Below are 17,008 nucleotides of genomic sequence, written 5' to 3'. Positions count from 1 at the left end.
TTTGTTGCTGTTATGAACAGTAATGTAAATACTCATGTTTTCTGATGATCTTAGACGACCCCTTGGAGTCCTTTAATGTCCAAAGGGGTCATGACCCACAAGTTGAGAACCACTGTCATGGAGTATAACCAAATCGGAGATTATTGAGAACAGAATGAATTCATGCTTGCTCCTGCTCTGAAGACTCCAGCATCTTGGGCTGGAATAAGGATCCCTAGTTTGGAATGTACAGGGATTGATGAATACATCCTCCAGCAGAGATGCTTGGCCATTTTGTCCATGGTAGATGAGGTTAGTGCACTATCTTCTCCCCATTTCCAACCTCTGCTTTTATGTAGCCACTAAGGCCATGTGGCTCCTTTTTCAAAAAGTGATAAAAAAATAAAACACAATGTAGAGGATTTTGAAGCTTTTTCTCTGATTTAATTTTTGCTGAAAAGTTAATTCCACATAATGTCAAGACTGTTTGTTGAAAGATAATGGAGAAGGGAAATCTGGTTTAAGAGACAGACATTCCAGGTAAATTGGACTACAGTACCGAAGTTTAGCCTGGTCACCTTCATGCTGTCAAATAGCAAAACATTAAAATTCATGCAACAGAGAAATTGGTGATATACGAACTTTTATTCCCTCTAGTCATCTTGAGAAAAAAGTGGAAATAATACTGTTTTCTTTGTTGGCTTTCACAATGAGTTGTCCCTTGCTTATGGCTGACTTTCCCAAACTTTCCTAGTTACAGCTGATGAAAAATTGTTCTTCAATAGAAGACCAGGGTAGCGAACATGAAAGACTTTCTTATTGAAAGGTCTTTTTGGTCTCATGTCTTTTAGAAGAGCAATCAACTAGACTAAAAAAAAAAAAAACAAACTCCATTACTAAAACAGCAGGGAGAACTGGAGAGAAATCGACTGCCATTAGTGTACTTGTAACAAAATAAAGCTTGTTCTGAAACCACAAGAGGCGGTAAGAAGAGACTGTAGAAAAGCTATTGGGCACTCTAGAAAATCAACAGAGTACAGGGAATGGGAGATTACACTGGAATCACACGTGAGTTATAAAAATAGACATGGTTCTCAGACAAAAGCAAATGAGTACAAAGCAATTTTTAAACATGAACTATTTTTAAAAGACATGTCTATATAAAACAATAAGATGTTATCTCAGAGTTCCAAAGAGCAGTCTGTTCAAATGGCTGAAAATGGGAGATGAACAGAGAGGCAGATCCCAGGACTGACCCATCTGCTCCACTCTTCTGTTTGGCAGTGTACAGTGGTGGCTGCAGACCGCTTGAGGGACTATATCAATAGATAATCATGACTGATTGGTGGATGGTACGAGGTGCATGAATGAGAAAACCCAAGTTATTGAGTAACCTCTGGAAGTTGAACTCTTCAGCTTCTCTACTGGACAATGTCACAGTGAGAAATGACTGCTCACTTGAATCGACCCTGCCATTCACAGCTCATGCTCCGTGCCCCATGGGTTCCACTGTGCCCTAAAGGAACAGCCCAGGCTAAGTATGGAACAGAAAATAACTCCAGCCTTGAAATGAGAAGCAGACCAGTAAGTCGTGCTCAGTGCTCAAATCACAAACACAAATTAATGGTCTGTCTCCTTGCAATGCAAAGGAGATGCCATGAGTTTGAGTCACAGAGAAATGGACAGCAGCACCTTCCGTGTCCTCCTGGATGTTTAAGGAGCCTCTTGCTTCTTATTCTTTTCAAACACAAAGTCATCTGTTTGGAGAAAAATAAAATGGCTCTAAAGTTAAAGAGTCCCCAGAGAAAACCAGCAGTTCATGAAAAAATGCCCTGAATGGGCTAAGAACAAGCTGCAGAATCAGTTGAAACCAGAAGAGGCAGCCCAAGGTCTTAATTATGGTTTTGGCATAGTATAGCACACTATGGGCAACCCTTCCCCAACCCAATCAACAAGTCAGCATCATCCATTTCCTGGTCTTTCATCTTTGGTACCACTTCATGAGCTACTTCTGGTTTGCAATGTCTGCAAAGAGGCAGAAAAGTTGGTACCTTTGCCTTGTCTGTGAGCACAGATGCTGAGACTCTGATTGCTGCAACCATTGAGGCCAATTAAATGAACACTATAACATGAAGGAGAGATGCATACATTTCCAGGTTCCAGATAATAGCAGCCATGCCTCTACAAGAGAGGGCTCATCCATCCCTGGTGGTTAAGGCCTTCGGTTTGGTGTCCTCAGAGTAGAATAAAACACTGTTTCCACGGACAAGGAGCTCCAGATGAACCCATGGTCTGTGTTGGACAGAGATTTTAAGTACTAGATACGCCAGGCACACAAACAGGACTGGCCCTGACCATCATACTGGAAGAAGCTTCTGCTTGGCAGCATGAATTAGAAACTTCTCGGCGTGCTCTGGTGTTAGTCCTCTTTCCTGAGAGAAGCAGCCAGGGAGGACCCAAGGTCCAGTTAATTCTCTCTATGATCTTCTTCCACCCAGGCCACAATTTTCCCTTCCCATCCAGGGATGGCATCATCATCATGGAAAACCTAGGTTAAAAAAAAAGTCACAGTGGAATAACACAGCCTGGAATGTGGTGCCCAGCAGGCTGAAGCAGGAGGGTAGATATGAGTTCCAGGCCAGGTTGGGTGTCAGTGTGACACCCCATCTCAACGGAACAGAAACTCCAGAGTGTCCTTAAGCAACCCTACTGGTGAGATAGTTCAGTGAACAGATACTGTCACAAGCCTGATGACCTGAATTCAGTGACAGGACCCACATGATGGACAGAGATAATCAACTCCTGGCTTTACAAGTTGTCTCTGACTTGGAAAACAAACACACACAAATATTAGAAATTTTTCTTTTAGGTTGTCTATTCCTGGATGGTGCCTGGGTGGTCTCAGTTTGTGGTCTTTATGGGAACCAGGTATCACCTCAGGGTAAACTACTGAGACTCAGGCCTCTATTGAGTTTGTCCTGACTGGGTCCTACAGCCACACCTACTTCAACAAGGCCACACCTCCCAATGGAGCCATTCCCTACGAGTTTATGGGGGCCAATTACATTCAAACTACCACAGTTAGGAAAATAAACACGCCTTGTTTTTACTACCGGGACTTTCCACCATGACAGGTATAGCGCTGCCTGTTCCTGCCTGACAGTTATTCTGTTCTGTGTGAAAACCAAGTGTAAGTTGCTCATGGGGTATGGTTTAAAAAATCTATGTAACAAATTTGGGTTTAAACTTGTAACAAAAGGCTTATAATTAAAACTTGTACCTATAGGTTACTATAAGCCTTTTGCTTTCAGTTTTAAGCCAAATTTTGTTACAGATTTTACATATTCTTTAATCACACCCAATGAATTTACAAATCGTTCCTGAGATAAAGACTGTTTACACAATAGTCTTAAAAGATTTCTTGAGCACAAAGCCCAGAGAAATCATAAAGATAAAAGATTTAAGAGTGGAAAGTTATAGAACCTTAGAGATTAAGAGGCTTTGGGATCATTTGCTTGTGTGGTTGTTGTAGAATAATATTTTTATACACTGTAAAGATGTGTCTTTGCCAGGGTGCCTGCGGATTGGTTTAATAACGAGCTGAGTGGCAATAGCTAGACAAGAAGAGGTTAGACCGGACTTCCGGGTAGAGAGAGGAGAAGAGGACCAACATTAAGGCACAGAAGAGACTCCAGAGGACAGGGAGAAGAAATAGAAGGTACAAGATAAAAGAGAGATAAAAAGCCAAAGGAAAAGAACATAGATTAATATAAATGAGTTAATCTCATTTATAAGAACTAAGATATAGGCTGAGCTTTCACAATTAATAATAAGTCTTTGTTTTTTTGTTTTTTTTTTTTTGTGTGTGTGTGTGTGAGCTGCAAGACTTTCAAGAAAATCTCTGAGTTGGAGAAGAGAATTGAGTCCAAAGAGAAAAGGATGAAGGGGCAAGGAACGGGGAACAGGTCACCATCCCAGGAACACACAGGAACGGTCACCATCCCAGGAACACACAAGGAACGGGTCACCATCCCAGGAACACACAGGCAGCTCCTGGGGGAGGTGAGGAAGTTCCAGGAAGGAGCTAAGGAGCCATGAGGGAGCAGAGGGATAAGTGTCTGTTAACAAGAATTTCAATCCAGGGTGTCCCCAAGCAGACTGAGAGACATGTCAGAGGAGAGACGTCCCTTTCCACGTGATGGGAGCCCAGAAGGGTGACAGGAAGCTTCCTGGCACACCAGTGTGGGATTCTATAGGGAAGAGCCTATACAGGAAGGGCAGCCCAAGTCCTGGGCTGGAGAGTGTAGGGTTGAGAGTGGGACGTGCCAGTCATACCCTGAAACAGGTAGGGACTGAGGGATGTTGGGAGAACCTGGCAGATGGGTCCTGCCTTCCCATGTTAAATAGGCACCTCAGCTGTTTGTCTGGGTCTGAAACTTAGCAGGAACATGTTTTCTAAGGGCTGGTGAGGTGACCGAGCAGATAAGGACACTTGTCTTCAAGTCTGACAACCTGAGTCTAATCCCCTGGACTCACATGATAGGAGAGACCCAATTCCTGGAGGTGTCTTCTGACCTCTACAAAAGCAATCACAACCATCCACTCTCGCACATGTAGTAAGTAAATAAATGTAAAAATCTTTAAAGTTTTATGACAACTGGATACAGATAGAAGACATTGCTTGTGGACCTGCATTTTGCATGGAGGGGACAGTAAATGTTAAGTACCTGCCCCTGTCTTGGGGTTTTACTTTAACTAACAACACTATTTCTTTTTTTTAAATAAATATTCTACCCAAATTTTTAGTTAAAAAAATGATTGGGGATGAGCAGTGGTGGTGGACACCTTTAATCCCAGCAGTTGGGAGGCAGACAGGCCGATCTCAGTGGGTTCAAGGCCAGCCTGGTCTACAGAGTGAGTCCCGAGACAGCCAGGACTGTTACACAGAGAAACCCTGTCTCTAAAAACAAAACAAACAAAAATATCAGTCCTTGGAGCTAGAGAGATGGCTCAGTGATTAAGAGCACTGGCTACTCTTCCAGAAGACCCAGGTTTGCTACCCAGCACCTACATGGCAGCTCACAATTGCCTATAAGTCCAGTTCCAGGGGATCCAACACTCTTCTAGCCTCCCTGGGTACTATACATACATGTGGTCCACAGGCATACATGAAAACAAAACACTCATACACAAAAAATAAAATATTCAGTCCTGTAACTAACAAAGCTGTCAATATCAGGGTCCATTCTATGGAACTTAAAGCAGTTGATCTATCAACTGAACATCCCATAATTTCTGAGATCCTTGAGGGGAACTGTGGTGGTCTGAATAAGAATGGCCCCCATAGGCTCATGTGTTTGAATGCTTAGTCATTCAGGAGTGGCACTACTTGGGAGGGATTAGGAGGTATGGCTTTGTTGGACTAGGTGTGGCCTTGTTGGAGGAAGTATGTCACTGGGGGTGGGCTCTGAGCTTTCAAAAGTCCAAGCCAAGCCCAGTGTCTCTCTCTCCCTGCTGCCTGCAGATCTGGATGTAGACCTCTCAGCTACTTCTCCAGCACCAAGCATACCTGTATGCCACCATGCTTCCTGCCATGACAATGGACTAAACCTCTGAACTAAAAGCAAGGCCCAGCTAAATGCTTTCTTTTGTAAGAATTGCCCTGGTCGTGGTGTCTTTTCATAGCAATAGAGAGAAGAGCTAGTTCAGGAGTGACCAGTAATGCTCCCCCAACTGCCCGTGGATTCTTCACCTCTTCTTTGACGGTGCCAAACTCGGGATCCAGTGCTTTGAAGTGGTACCGGTGAGTCCCTTCTCGATCAATAGCTGCTTTAAAATCCTTCAGTGTCACCTCCCCCAACCTGTAACAAAAGAAGAGTGTATCAAAATAGCCTGCTAATCAATAAGCTGGAAAGGCAATGTGTTAGCTTTTAATCCAGGCCCCTGCCAAAGTCAACAGGCAGAGATAGCATGGCTTTAATACTAGGTCACGACTCCTGATAACCAATGTCACTAAAATAGCAGAGGTTGGGCAACCACTAAGAATGACTGTGGCATCATACCTCAGGTGATCAGAAAGCTTGAATTCATTGCTTTTGCTTTTTTAAATCTGAAAATAAGGTATTTAAAATAAAATTTGTAGAATAACCATATGTAATACACTTAAGTTTTCTGGGTTTCTACCATGAGATAATAGTCCAGTTTTCTTAGGATGATAAAGTTAAATTCAGCAGGTAGGGTTTGTTTGTTTGTTTTTGTTTTGACGGGGTCTTACTTTGTGCTTAAACTTGCCTTGAATTTGCTATGCCACCTAAGGTGACTTCAAATTAACAGCCCTGTTTTAGGCCTCCCAGGTTCTAAGATTACAAGTATGTGCCACCCAGCTTAAGGATCAGCAGTTCCTCTGGGTTGAAAAAGCTTGCTTCTGCCCAGTCCAGTCCATATGAGCAGACTCTGAGAGAAGAACCGCAGCCTCTTAGCCGTTGGTTCTTGGGTTTACTGCCTTACGCATTGCAAGACAAGCACACTACCACTGAGGTACATCCCCAGGCCCCTTACGGTGTATTTATTGCACTGGGAGAAAGTATACTGTACTGAGGTTCTGGAACATTTTCCACATAAATTCTTACAGGCCGGAGTTGCCATCATCATTAGCACACAGTAATAAACACTGACAAGTAAATGCCCAAGAGGCCATGGTTGAAGTCACGGCTACCAGAAGGAGCTGTTTTGAATACTTAAAAGAAACAGTTTTCACAACGTTGGAGCATATTTGTATAGCTATGGGGACAAGAAGCACAATTTCTGTTCCCGTGGGGCCAGGTGTGGTGGCCCTTGGGAGGCAGAAGCAGGTGGATCTCTGTGAGTTCAAGACAAGGTCTTGTTCAGGTCAGCCAGAGCCACAAAGTGAGACCATGTCTCAACAAATTAAACAAAACAACATATGATTATTAATTCCTGTGCCTATCAGTAGATCCTGCTTGTCTTTAATAATGCCACTGGTTTCCGGGTGCGGTGTGCACACCTTTAATCCCTGTACTTGGGAGGCAGAGGCAGGAGGATCTCTATCATCTGGGTGCCAGCCTGGTCTACACAGAGAGTTCTAGGCCAGCCAAGGCTACATAATAATACTTTGTCTCAAAAAACAAAAAACACCCTCAAACCTGACAAATTAGAACTAGAATCTCTAATGGCCTGGGCTTTTCTTTCTGCAAAAGCTGCTCATTTGGCAGTAATGGATTCCCTTTCTTTCTCTTTCTCTCTCTCTCTCTCTCTCTCTCTCTCTCTCTCTCTCTCTCTCTCTCTCTCTTTCTTTCTTTCTCTTTCTTTCTTCCCTCCCTCCTTCCCTCCCTTCCTTCTTCCCTCCCTCCCTTCCTCCCTCTCTCTCTCCTTCCTTTCTTGTCTTTACAGTGAAATAATGACTTGAGCATCTCACCTCTTTGGTATATTGACCATGAAGGGCGTGAGTGACCGGTCAGTGAAATAGAGCACTTTAGTGCAGGTGCTGCTGACGGCTGGAGAACTCTGGGAGTGAGGCAATGCTGCAATCAGAGACTCTGGTTAGAACATTCAATTTGATCCAAACTATTCCTCCTTTCATCTTTGATCCAAACTATTCCTCCTTTTGTCTTTGATCCAAACTATTCCTCCTTTTGTCTTTGATCCAAACTATTCCTCCTTTTGTCTTTGATCCAAACTATTTCTCCTTTCATCTACTTAAAATGCCTCAGGAGGCTGAAGCTGCTGGAGGCCACAGCTTCTCCATCAGCCTTGCCCAGCACCATGTCCGCAGAGCATGGCTTATGATCACCACGAGGACAAAAGGTGAGTTGGGCATGGACATCGTCATGGGGACCTCATTTCCATCCATTCCAGGGATACCTGGCAGAGGAATACCCGCTCTGGCAGCACTGTTGCTAAAGATCAAGAGGTCAGACTAGAATCTGGCCAGATTCCAGGACATGCAGAGTAGACACCCAGCAGGAGTGCCAACTGCCTACATTCAGGTTTTGGAATAAGAATATTCATGCGATTTGTGGGGAAGAAAAAACAATGGAAGAAAACCCAGAGGCAAAGTGCTTCAGCCTATCAAGTACAAGACCTTCTGCAAGGGCTGATCCTGTACTGTGCTTTTTTTTTTTTTTAAAGACAGGGACTATTTGGCCTAGAATACAAGTTGTAGACCAAACTGGCCTTGAACTCACAGAGATCTACCTGCCTGCCTCTGCCTTCTGAGTGCTGAGATTAGAAATGTAGGCCACCACACCTAGCCTCCTGTGTGATTTTTAAAAATTGTATTACATTTATTTTAGTGTAGGGCGACTTTTAGAAGTCAGTTCTCTCCTTCCACAGCAGGGGACCAAGGATTACGGTCAGGTGGTCAGACTTGGCAGTAAGTGCTTTCACCCACGGAGGGTGAAAGTTGCCAACCCCTAAAAATATGTCTTTGGGGGGAAAAAACTAAAATATTCTACTACATGATATAGGTGATCCTGGTAACATCCATCCAGGGACCAAGCAGTACTAAACATGGTGAAAACAACCAGAACAAACAAATCAAACACATGGATCGTTTCACTCCGCTTCTGCCGCTTGTTCGTTGTCAGCCTGCACCTAAAACAAGACTGAGAGTCAACGGAAGGAAGTGGGGGGGGGGGAGCAGGAGGGATTCTAGGAAAAAATATACATACCAAATCCCCAATACCTTCATTAAAAAGGAATTTGGGGCTTTGCTATTTTTATTATTACTTTGCCAAATAGACTTTGTTATTAAGTTTCTCTATTTATATGAAGATATAGGTAGATTTTGAATTTACAAAAACCTTAAAATCCAATAAAGCACCAGGAAATATGTGTTAAAAATAAGACTGTAGAGGTGGCTTAGGGGTTAAGGACACCTGCTGCTCTTTCAAAGGACCCAGGTTGGGTTCCCAAATCCACAGGGCCACTCATTCCTGTTCTTATTCTTGTTCCAGGGATTCTGATGCCCTCTTCTGGTCTCTAGAGGCACTGCATCCATACGGTAAGCATACATAAATATAAATAAATATAGAGCTGGGCGTGGTGGTATATCTTTAATCCCAGTACTTGGGAGGCCGACAGGCAGGCCTCTGTGAGTTCAAGACAGCCAGGGCTACATAGTGAGTTCCTGTCTCAAACAACAACAAAACTGGCACTAGAAGATTAAAGACCCATTAAAACAGAACAAAGGTGAGTCTGCATCCATGCCTCATAGTGTATAGAAAAAATAACTCTGAATGAATTATAAGCCTAAACTTAAAGGCAAAATATTGCTGGGCTCGGTAGCACATACATTTAATCCAAGCACTGGGCAGGCAGAGGCAGGTGCTTTCTCTAAGTTTGAGGCCTAATCTATACAGCAGGTTCTAGGCCAGCCAGGGCTACATAGTGAGACCCTGTCTTAAAACAGACAGACAAAAACTTAATGTCATCCTCCCCATTTTAAGCATGTTAAACTGCTTTCTTAAGTGGTGTGGAGATGGCTCAGAGAAGCTGCCCCTGTAGAGTGCACCAGCCATGTCTTATAATCCTTCTAGTACCTTCCTTAAGCTTCTAGATCCCTAGCATGTCCCAGTACCAAAGCAGAGGGTGGCAAATGATTCAATTCCTAAACTTTGCTATAAAGATTCATTCAGAGCCTTCTAACCTGCTAAGCTCGGCGACCCCTCTGAGCTCTGCACAGATGCTTCCCCTGGAAAGTCTACAGAAGTAAGGACTGTCCTCTGTTCTTCTGGTTGCTGCTGCATCTCCCCTATATTCCAGCTCTCCCTGGTGGGAGTCGCTGGCAGTAAAAGGATTTGATCAGGGCTTGGAGAGGTGGCTCAGTGGTTAAGAGTACTTACTGCTCTTACAGAGGACATGGGTTTGGTTCCCACAACCCACGTGGCAACTAACAAATTCCTGTAACTCCAGTTCCAGGGATCCAATGCCCTATTCTGACTTTCATGAACAAAAGCACACATATGATATACAGACATTATGTAAGCAAAACACCTGCACACATTAAAGAACAAAAGACTTGGCCAAATGTTATGTGTCTATTTTTCTCTTGTAGGCAGGATCTCATGCAGAGAGGATAAGTAGGACTTCCAGGGAGAGAATCTGAGGCATGGGAGATTCTTCAGCCAGATGCAGAGGAAGTGGATGTGTGATATTGAGGAGAGGTAACGAGAGCCACATGGCAGAATGCAGATTAATATAAATGGGTTAAATTAAGTTTTAAGAGCTAGTTGGGAACAAGCCTAAGATGAGGCCAAGCTTTCATACTTAATAAGAAATCTTCATGCCATTATTCAGGAGTTGGCGGTCCAAAGGGAGAACTGCTACACTTGGCATCCAATATGGAGACACAAATATCCAAGCAAAGGGCCAGAGAAAGCTGAGAAAAGTTCAGACATGGAGCCTGATGTAACTTCCAGGCCTGAGGCTGATGCTGGCCTCCAGAGGAGCAGCTCCTTTGGGAGGCCCTGCTGAGCAGCCCAGCTCTGCTCTCAGTGGCATGCTACTCAGTGGGAGACTAGGGAGAAAAGCCTGCAGGCCCAGCAACATTCCAGGACAGGTGGGCATGAAGCTCGGCCCTCACAGAAGGGTAAGCAGTGGCTGCAACCCAGAACCAGTGGGGGTAGCCTGCTGGATGTACCCTAGCTGGATTGAGCCAGACACCAGCAGAGAAGGCTGCAGGTATGCAGAAAGCCAGGTCCAGACATAAAACCTCTGAATAGGTACAGTATGCTTAAAAATGTATTTAGCTAATGAAAGAAAAGAAAGTGAATATAGACAGTCATAGAAAAATATAGCTTAAAATAATAAAATAAAGTCTTTAAAGGGAAAATAAAACAATATAAAAAGAACAAATCATGTAAGGATAAGGATGGAAAATACCATAACACAGAAAAATTGGGCCCTATACAGTTCTTTATTAACTTTAAATTTTAATTGATAATAAGCTAAAACAACAGCTACTAAAAGATATCAGATTATAGAAAAAAACTGCTGAATTAAACCAGCCTATATATGCAGGGAGCCGGACAGGATCGCCATTACAAGATGGCACCGACATCCTGTCTTGTTGGAAATAAACAACTCCATATTTGGCTATGCCTTTGGGAGCTGCGTGTCCCCCGCTTCCCACCTGCAAGGTGGTTTAGAGTCCTTGGGCCTATCCTGACGCAGTCTAATGTCAGCTGATGGTGGCAACCAATCACAGGGAGACCCGTGTGCCTACTCCCTATATAAGCAGCTGCTTTAGTGCTCTCGGGCGCCTCTCGCTTCCTGCTCTCCCTCTACCAAGGGCACTCCATTAAAGCGTGATCTGAGAAGAATCCTCGTGTGGTGGTTGTTCTTTCTCTCTGGTCGAGAAGTTCGCTGCATATATATATATATATTAGAATTTTGCTTTATTGATATAAATTTAATCCAGCCTATATATTTTAAGGATGTCTTAACTTCAGAATGGAAGTCAGAAAATGTGTTGTGTTGGGGGAGAGATTATGACTCTGTTTCTACAGGAAGTGAAAAGCTATGGATTTCCTCAAAATTAATAAAGATTTGACCAGGGGAGACCTCCTGCAGACATGAAGGAAGAAACCAAGAAAGACAACAAGACAGCTGACATATATTCTGATCCCTCTGCATGAGAACAGCTCTGAGTTGGATAAGATGATAAATTTTGTTGGCTACAGAGTCCTCATGACAGTTTGGTTGTACAGTTCAAACGAACTTACACAGTTGGAAGATACCTTTTACCTGATCGAACATAGAAGAGAAAACCATCTTTAGTTGATGTGTGCACACTACACATTCCATATTTGTATTGATGAAAATATATATGGTACCTTTAAAAGTTCGTATGTTTTCAGAACAAAGGGACCAGACACCAATGAAGACAAGACAGATGGCCCAGGTGATCCAGCCTCTTAGAATTCCTCTATTGCCATTTCCTCAAAAATCTGCATCCGGGACAACTTCAAAGCAGTTAGCTAAAATGACCCAGCCTCACAGACTACTCAAGCCAGGACTTCAGTTAAGCCCTGCACTTTCCCGTCACACAGAGAATAGAAGACAAATAATACAGTTGCTCTCCCAAGACTTGACCATTATCCTAATTTTCTTAGGGTCCCCTAAAGATGTCACTGCTCCTAAACAACAGGAAGCAATTTTAAGAACATAATGCCCACATTCTTGAGAGGTGAATGGGTGGTTTTTGGTCTTTGGTGGGTTATGGATGTTTGTCGTTGTTTAAGGTATTGGTTGCAAGTTGTTACTGGTCATGGTCAGGGAGGAAACTAAGCAAAGAAGGTTAAAAGATTTCTTTCTTTCCTTTCTTCTTTCTATCTTCCTTTCTTTGTTTCTTGTCTTTCTCTCTCTCTCTCTCTCTCTCTCTCTCTCTCTCTCTCTCTCTCTTTCCTACTTTCTCTTTATTGTATTCTTTCTTTTTTTCCTATCTACTCTAGGGGGAAAGAGGGTGGGGAATGAAAAGTAAGAAAGGAGGGAATACAGGAATAATAGCATAATGTCAGGATGGCCGAGCAGTCTAAGACACCGAGTTCAGGAATAATAGGGTAGATTATTGAATCTACATTTAAATTAAAAAGAAACTACTAGTCTCAAATACTTTAGATTGGTATGGATTTTTGTATATTGATACAGAGTTAAAGTTATTTTTGTTACAATATATTGCATATATGTTTCTACTCTTGTTTAAGGTATTATACCTATGCAACACTCATTTTTAAAATGTAATATAAGATTCAAATTCTTGAAAACTATTATTACAAATTGTTTAGGATAATTAAGATAACCAAACTTGTAGTGAGGTTTTAGATATAAACAGAAATAAGCTTTATTTAGCTTTATGTATATATTTTCAAGGTTAGATGGAGATATATTTTAGACAGATATAAACACTTCAGAGGTCTACAGAATATGGCATTTAAGATGTTTTAATAACATCAGGCTTTTATGAGAGCAAGATACATCTCCTCCTCACAGCATCAATCCACTTCAAAGAAGATGATGGACACCGAAGAATCTCCATATGGAGTTTGTCTTAAATGTGGCAAAACTAGCCACTGGTGAAGAAACCGCCCTTGCCTTGACTGCTGACAGTATGTTGTCCACATTGGACAAGCAGGACACAAAGGAAGTTAGCTGCCAAATTTTGCCAAGACAAGGTAGGCCATCCTTCAAAATTCCTGCTTCACAGAAAAGTCAGTCAGATATTCTGGGCCTGTAATCTGAAGATGGATGCTCAAGGTTACAGAGGAACCTTGGATGGCTGTCCGGGCAGCCAGCAGTCTCTGCCACTTCTATAGTTTTGGAAGTTGCTTGCTCTGCACTCCCTGTTTACTCAGGTACTGTTTTCTCTTTCTCAGGTCTCTGATGCTGTTGAAGACTGGACAGTTACAGTCTTACAGTTTTCCTTGTTAACAAATTCAGAAAAGAAACTTACAAAAGAGATGTAAAGTTTATAAAGGTTGGGAGACATAAAAGCTTAAGATGTTGGGCTGGAGAGATGGCTCAGAGGTTAAGAGCATTGCCTGCTCTTCCAAAGGTCCTGAGTTCAATTCCCAGCAACCACATGGTGGCTCACAACCATCTGTAATGGGATCTGGTGCCCTCTTCTGGCCTGCAGGCATACAACAGACAGAATATTGAATACTAAATAAATAAATAAATAAATAAATACATCTTTAAAAAAAAAAGCTTAAGATGTTTATCTAAGAAAATGTTTGAAGGTCTAAAAAGATATTTTTGTTGCTAATACAACATAGAAAGTGATTTAGGTACAAAACTCACCAAGATAGGACAGATAATAAAGTACTTTCTCCAAAGTTGCCAAATACAAATGGATGGAACATTGTGAATGTAATTCTTACCAGACAATTGTTCTTACTGTATATAGTTTAATGATGATAGAAAAAGAGACTTTTATTTAGTGGTGAGATGCTGAGATAAACTTTTTGTACACTGTCTGAAGATGTATGTCTGTCCTTCCTTACCTGCCTAAAGCACCTTCTGATTGGTTTAATAAAGAGGAAAATGGCCAATATCTAGGCAAAAGATGACGGGAGGGATTTCCAGGGAGAGCTAGGAACTCTGGGAAAGGATCTGAAGTACAACAGGAGATTTGCCAGTCAGATGCAGAGGAAGTCAGGCTTTGGGAGAATGTAGATTAATATAAATGGGTTAAGTTTTTTGTTAGTGTTGGGTTTTCAAGACAGGATTTCTCTGTGTAGTTCTGGAGCCTGTCCTGGAACTTGCTCGGCAGGCCAGACTGACCTCAAACTCACAGAGATCTGCCTCCCAAGTGTTGGCATTAAAGGTATGCGCCACCACTGCCTAGCTTGGATCAATTTAAGTTTTAAGAGGCTAGTTGAGAACAAAAGCTTAACTGGGGCCAAGTTTTCACAATGAATAAAAAGCCCCTGTGTCATTATTCGGGAGCTGGAAGTCCAGAGAAAGACCTGCTATAGCCACATTACTAAAATCCCTCTTTGGCACATTTTCATCACAACACTGAACACAGTAATTCCTGGTCTCATGGGCCCAAAATCCTTGTCACACTTGGGTTTGGCTCTGATATGGTTCTTAGCAGTGACTTTTTTTTTCTTGCTTGCTTTTGGGAATCTCTCTCTCTCTCTCTCTCTCTCTCTCTCTCTCTCTCTCTCTCTCTCTCTCTTATTATTATTATTTATCTTTATTCTATATGTATTGGTGTTTTGCCTGCATGCATGTCTGTGTGAGGATATCAGATCTCCTGGAACTGGAGTTACAGACAGCTGTGAGCTGCCATGTGGGTGATGGGAATTAAACTCAGGTCCTCTGGAAGAACAGCCAGTGTTCTTAACCACTGAGCCATTTCTCCAGCCTGGGAATGTCTCTTAATTAAAGAAAAAAAAATTGTACTTTTGTGTGTGTGGGAGGGGGAATATGGGAGCATGATACACACATATGCTGAGGTCAGAGGAGAACTTGAAGAAGCCAGTTCTCTCCTTCTACCATGTAGGCTTCATTATTTTGTTTTTGTTTGTTTGCTTTTTCTACACAGGGTTTCTTTGTGTAGCCCTGGCTGTCCTAGAACTTGCTTTGTAGACTAGGCTGGCCTTGAATGCAAACATCTGCCTTTCTCTGCCTCCCGAGTGCTGGGATTAAAGGCGTGCGCCACAGCTGCCCAGTTGGTCCTCACAATTTTTAAATGAACATTAGATACCCTGTGTTAAGGTAGTAGATAATCCCAGTACTCAGAAGGTCAAAGGAATAAGATCATGAGTTTGGCCACAGTATGACTCTATAGATATCTATCTATATAGATAGAGAGAGGGAAAAGGGAGGGAGAGAGAGAGAGAGAGAAAGAGAAAGAGACAGAGGGGAGAGAGAGAGTCGGGGAGAGTAAAAACATCCCTGGAAATGGGATACTGTATCCTCTGTGAGCACAGGAGTGGTGGTAGCTAAAGGAACCTAGACAGCATCCTAGCTCAGGCTGGGACTTTGTTACTAAAGTATCTCAGAACACACCCATTTTCATGTTCTTCCAGATTTCCATTAAGGGGAAGAGATGGCTTCCTGGAGGCTTATACCTGATAGCGTAGGTGAGGGAGACTCCTATGACCCTGTCCCTCAGCCTGCTTCCACCCCTAGAACAGGCACCTTTGAAAGATCTGTGTCTACAAGTGTCCTATTCTGCTTCATGATGGAGGACTGTGTACTTTCCCCTCCCTGTGGCTGGAATAGACCTCTGCCTGGTGCTGAGGCAGGGTGTGTGTGGGGGGGGGTCTGCTCTCTCCAGGTATCTTTTCTCCACAATGGACAACGGTCCATATAGGGCCTTGTGTTTTTGCGGTGGAAGCGTTTCTGTCCTCTGGGCCTGCACCAACAGGGGAGGTTTTTGACTCTATCCCCACAAACAAACGTTTTCATACACAGAATAGAACTCCATGGAAAAGTGTCTGCGTGTTATAAACTCTTATGTCACCGGCACCTGGGGTTCTCTGCTTAGCCTTTAACAATGCGGGGAAATCTCAGCAACATTCCTTTTATCTGTGGCCCAGTAGCCTATCACCCTTCCTGGCTTCACCACACACAAGCTGGTGCTAGCATCCTTTTGCTTTCTGGAGCAACCTATGTTCGAGGCTTCTAGGCTGGCTAATTTCCCTATGACCTCATCTCTCAGATGGGTTCAAAATTTGTGACTTTTTAGGCTTAGCCAACTTTCTCTTGCTATTAATGCAGAAGGCTCTAGACAGCTTTCTATACTCCCGGCAGAACTCAAAATTATACCTTTTTTTGGTTTTTCAAGGCAATTATACTATTTTAAGAAGTTCACATTTTCAGAATTAAGACAGAATTCACCATTTTGAAAGGTGCCACTCAGTGGCAGTACATCCACAAGGCTACAAACATTCACCACCATCTAACCCCAGATATGGTCACCATCCCTGACAGAAACCTGACCTGAACAGGTAGCACTGGGGTACATGTGTGCCCACATATACACGCGCACTGTATAAATAAACGAATGTAACAAAACATTTCTTCTTTAGTAAAAAGCACTTATTTACCATCTCCCCTTCCTTCTTGATTTTGGCATGCGTCTAACCCAACCTTCTTTCTCTCTTATAATTTGCTTGTTCAGGACATTTCATATAAATGTACAAATGTAATATATGTCCTTTTGGTTTTTTTTAAATATTTTTCCATTTTGTGTGTGTGTGTGTGTGTGTGTGTGTGTGTGTGTGTGTGTGTGTGTGTGCATGCGCACGCTCCTGTGCATGTGCAAGCTAGAGGTCATGACAGATGTCTTCCTCAATCACTTTCTGCCTTACTTTTTGAGACAGGGTCTCCCCCTGAACCTGGAGCTCACAGACTGGGGGAGACTAGTTGGCCAGAAAGCGCCAGTGACCGACCACCTGTCTCACCTCCTCAGCACAAGACTATAGGAGTGTGTTACCATTCCCAGGTTCTCACGTGGGTGCTGGGGACTTGCACCTAGGTTCTCACAGTTGTAGGG

The 17,008-nt window shown here is 42.9% G+C and overlaps 1 protein-coding gene across 9 annotated transcripts in view; it reads right to left on the bottom strand.

Annotated features, from left to right (window-relative positions):
* Positions 1-396: 396 nt before the first annotated feature.
* The window catches only part of Dixdc1 (DIX domain containing 1), an 85,899-nt gene continuing 69,287 nt past the window's right edge, over positions 397-17,008 (bottom strand). For 7 of the 9 annotated variants that reach the window (XM_075965949.1, XM_075965948.1, XM_075965946.1 and 4 more), the window contains 3 exons: positions 7,415-7,520; positions 5,732-5,840; positions 397-2,527 (listed from right to left, as the gene is read on the bottom strand). In XM_075965949.1, the coding sequence (XP_075822064.1) occupies positions 2,447-2,527; positions 5,732-5,840; positions 7,415-7,520 (296 nt within the window). In that variant the 3' untranslated portion in view covers positions 397-2,446. The remainder of the gene's footprint in view (positions 2,528-5,731; positions 5,841-7,414; positions 7,521-17,008) is intronic. The other 2 variants (XR_012910026.1, XR_012910027.1) reach the window with 1 other exon arrangement.

Source organism: Microtus pennsylvanicus, chromosome 3 (assembly GCF_037038515.1).
Source record: "Microtus pennsylvanicus isolate mMicPen1 chromosome 3, mMicPen1.hap1, whole genome shotgun sequence".
Taxonomy (NCBI): Eukaryota; Metazoa; Chordata; class Mammalia; order Rodentia; family Cricetidae; genus Microtus; species Microtus pennsylvanicus.
Note: the sequence above shows the minus strand (reverse complement) of the source record. Positions and strands in the feature narration are given on the sequence as shown.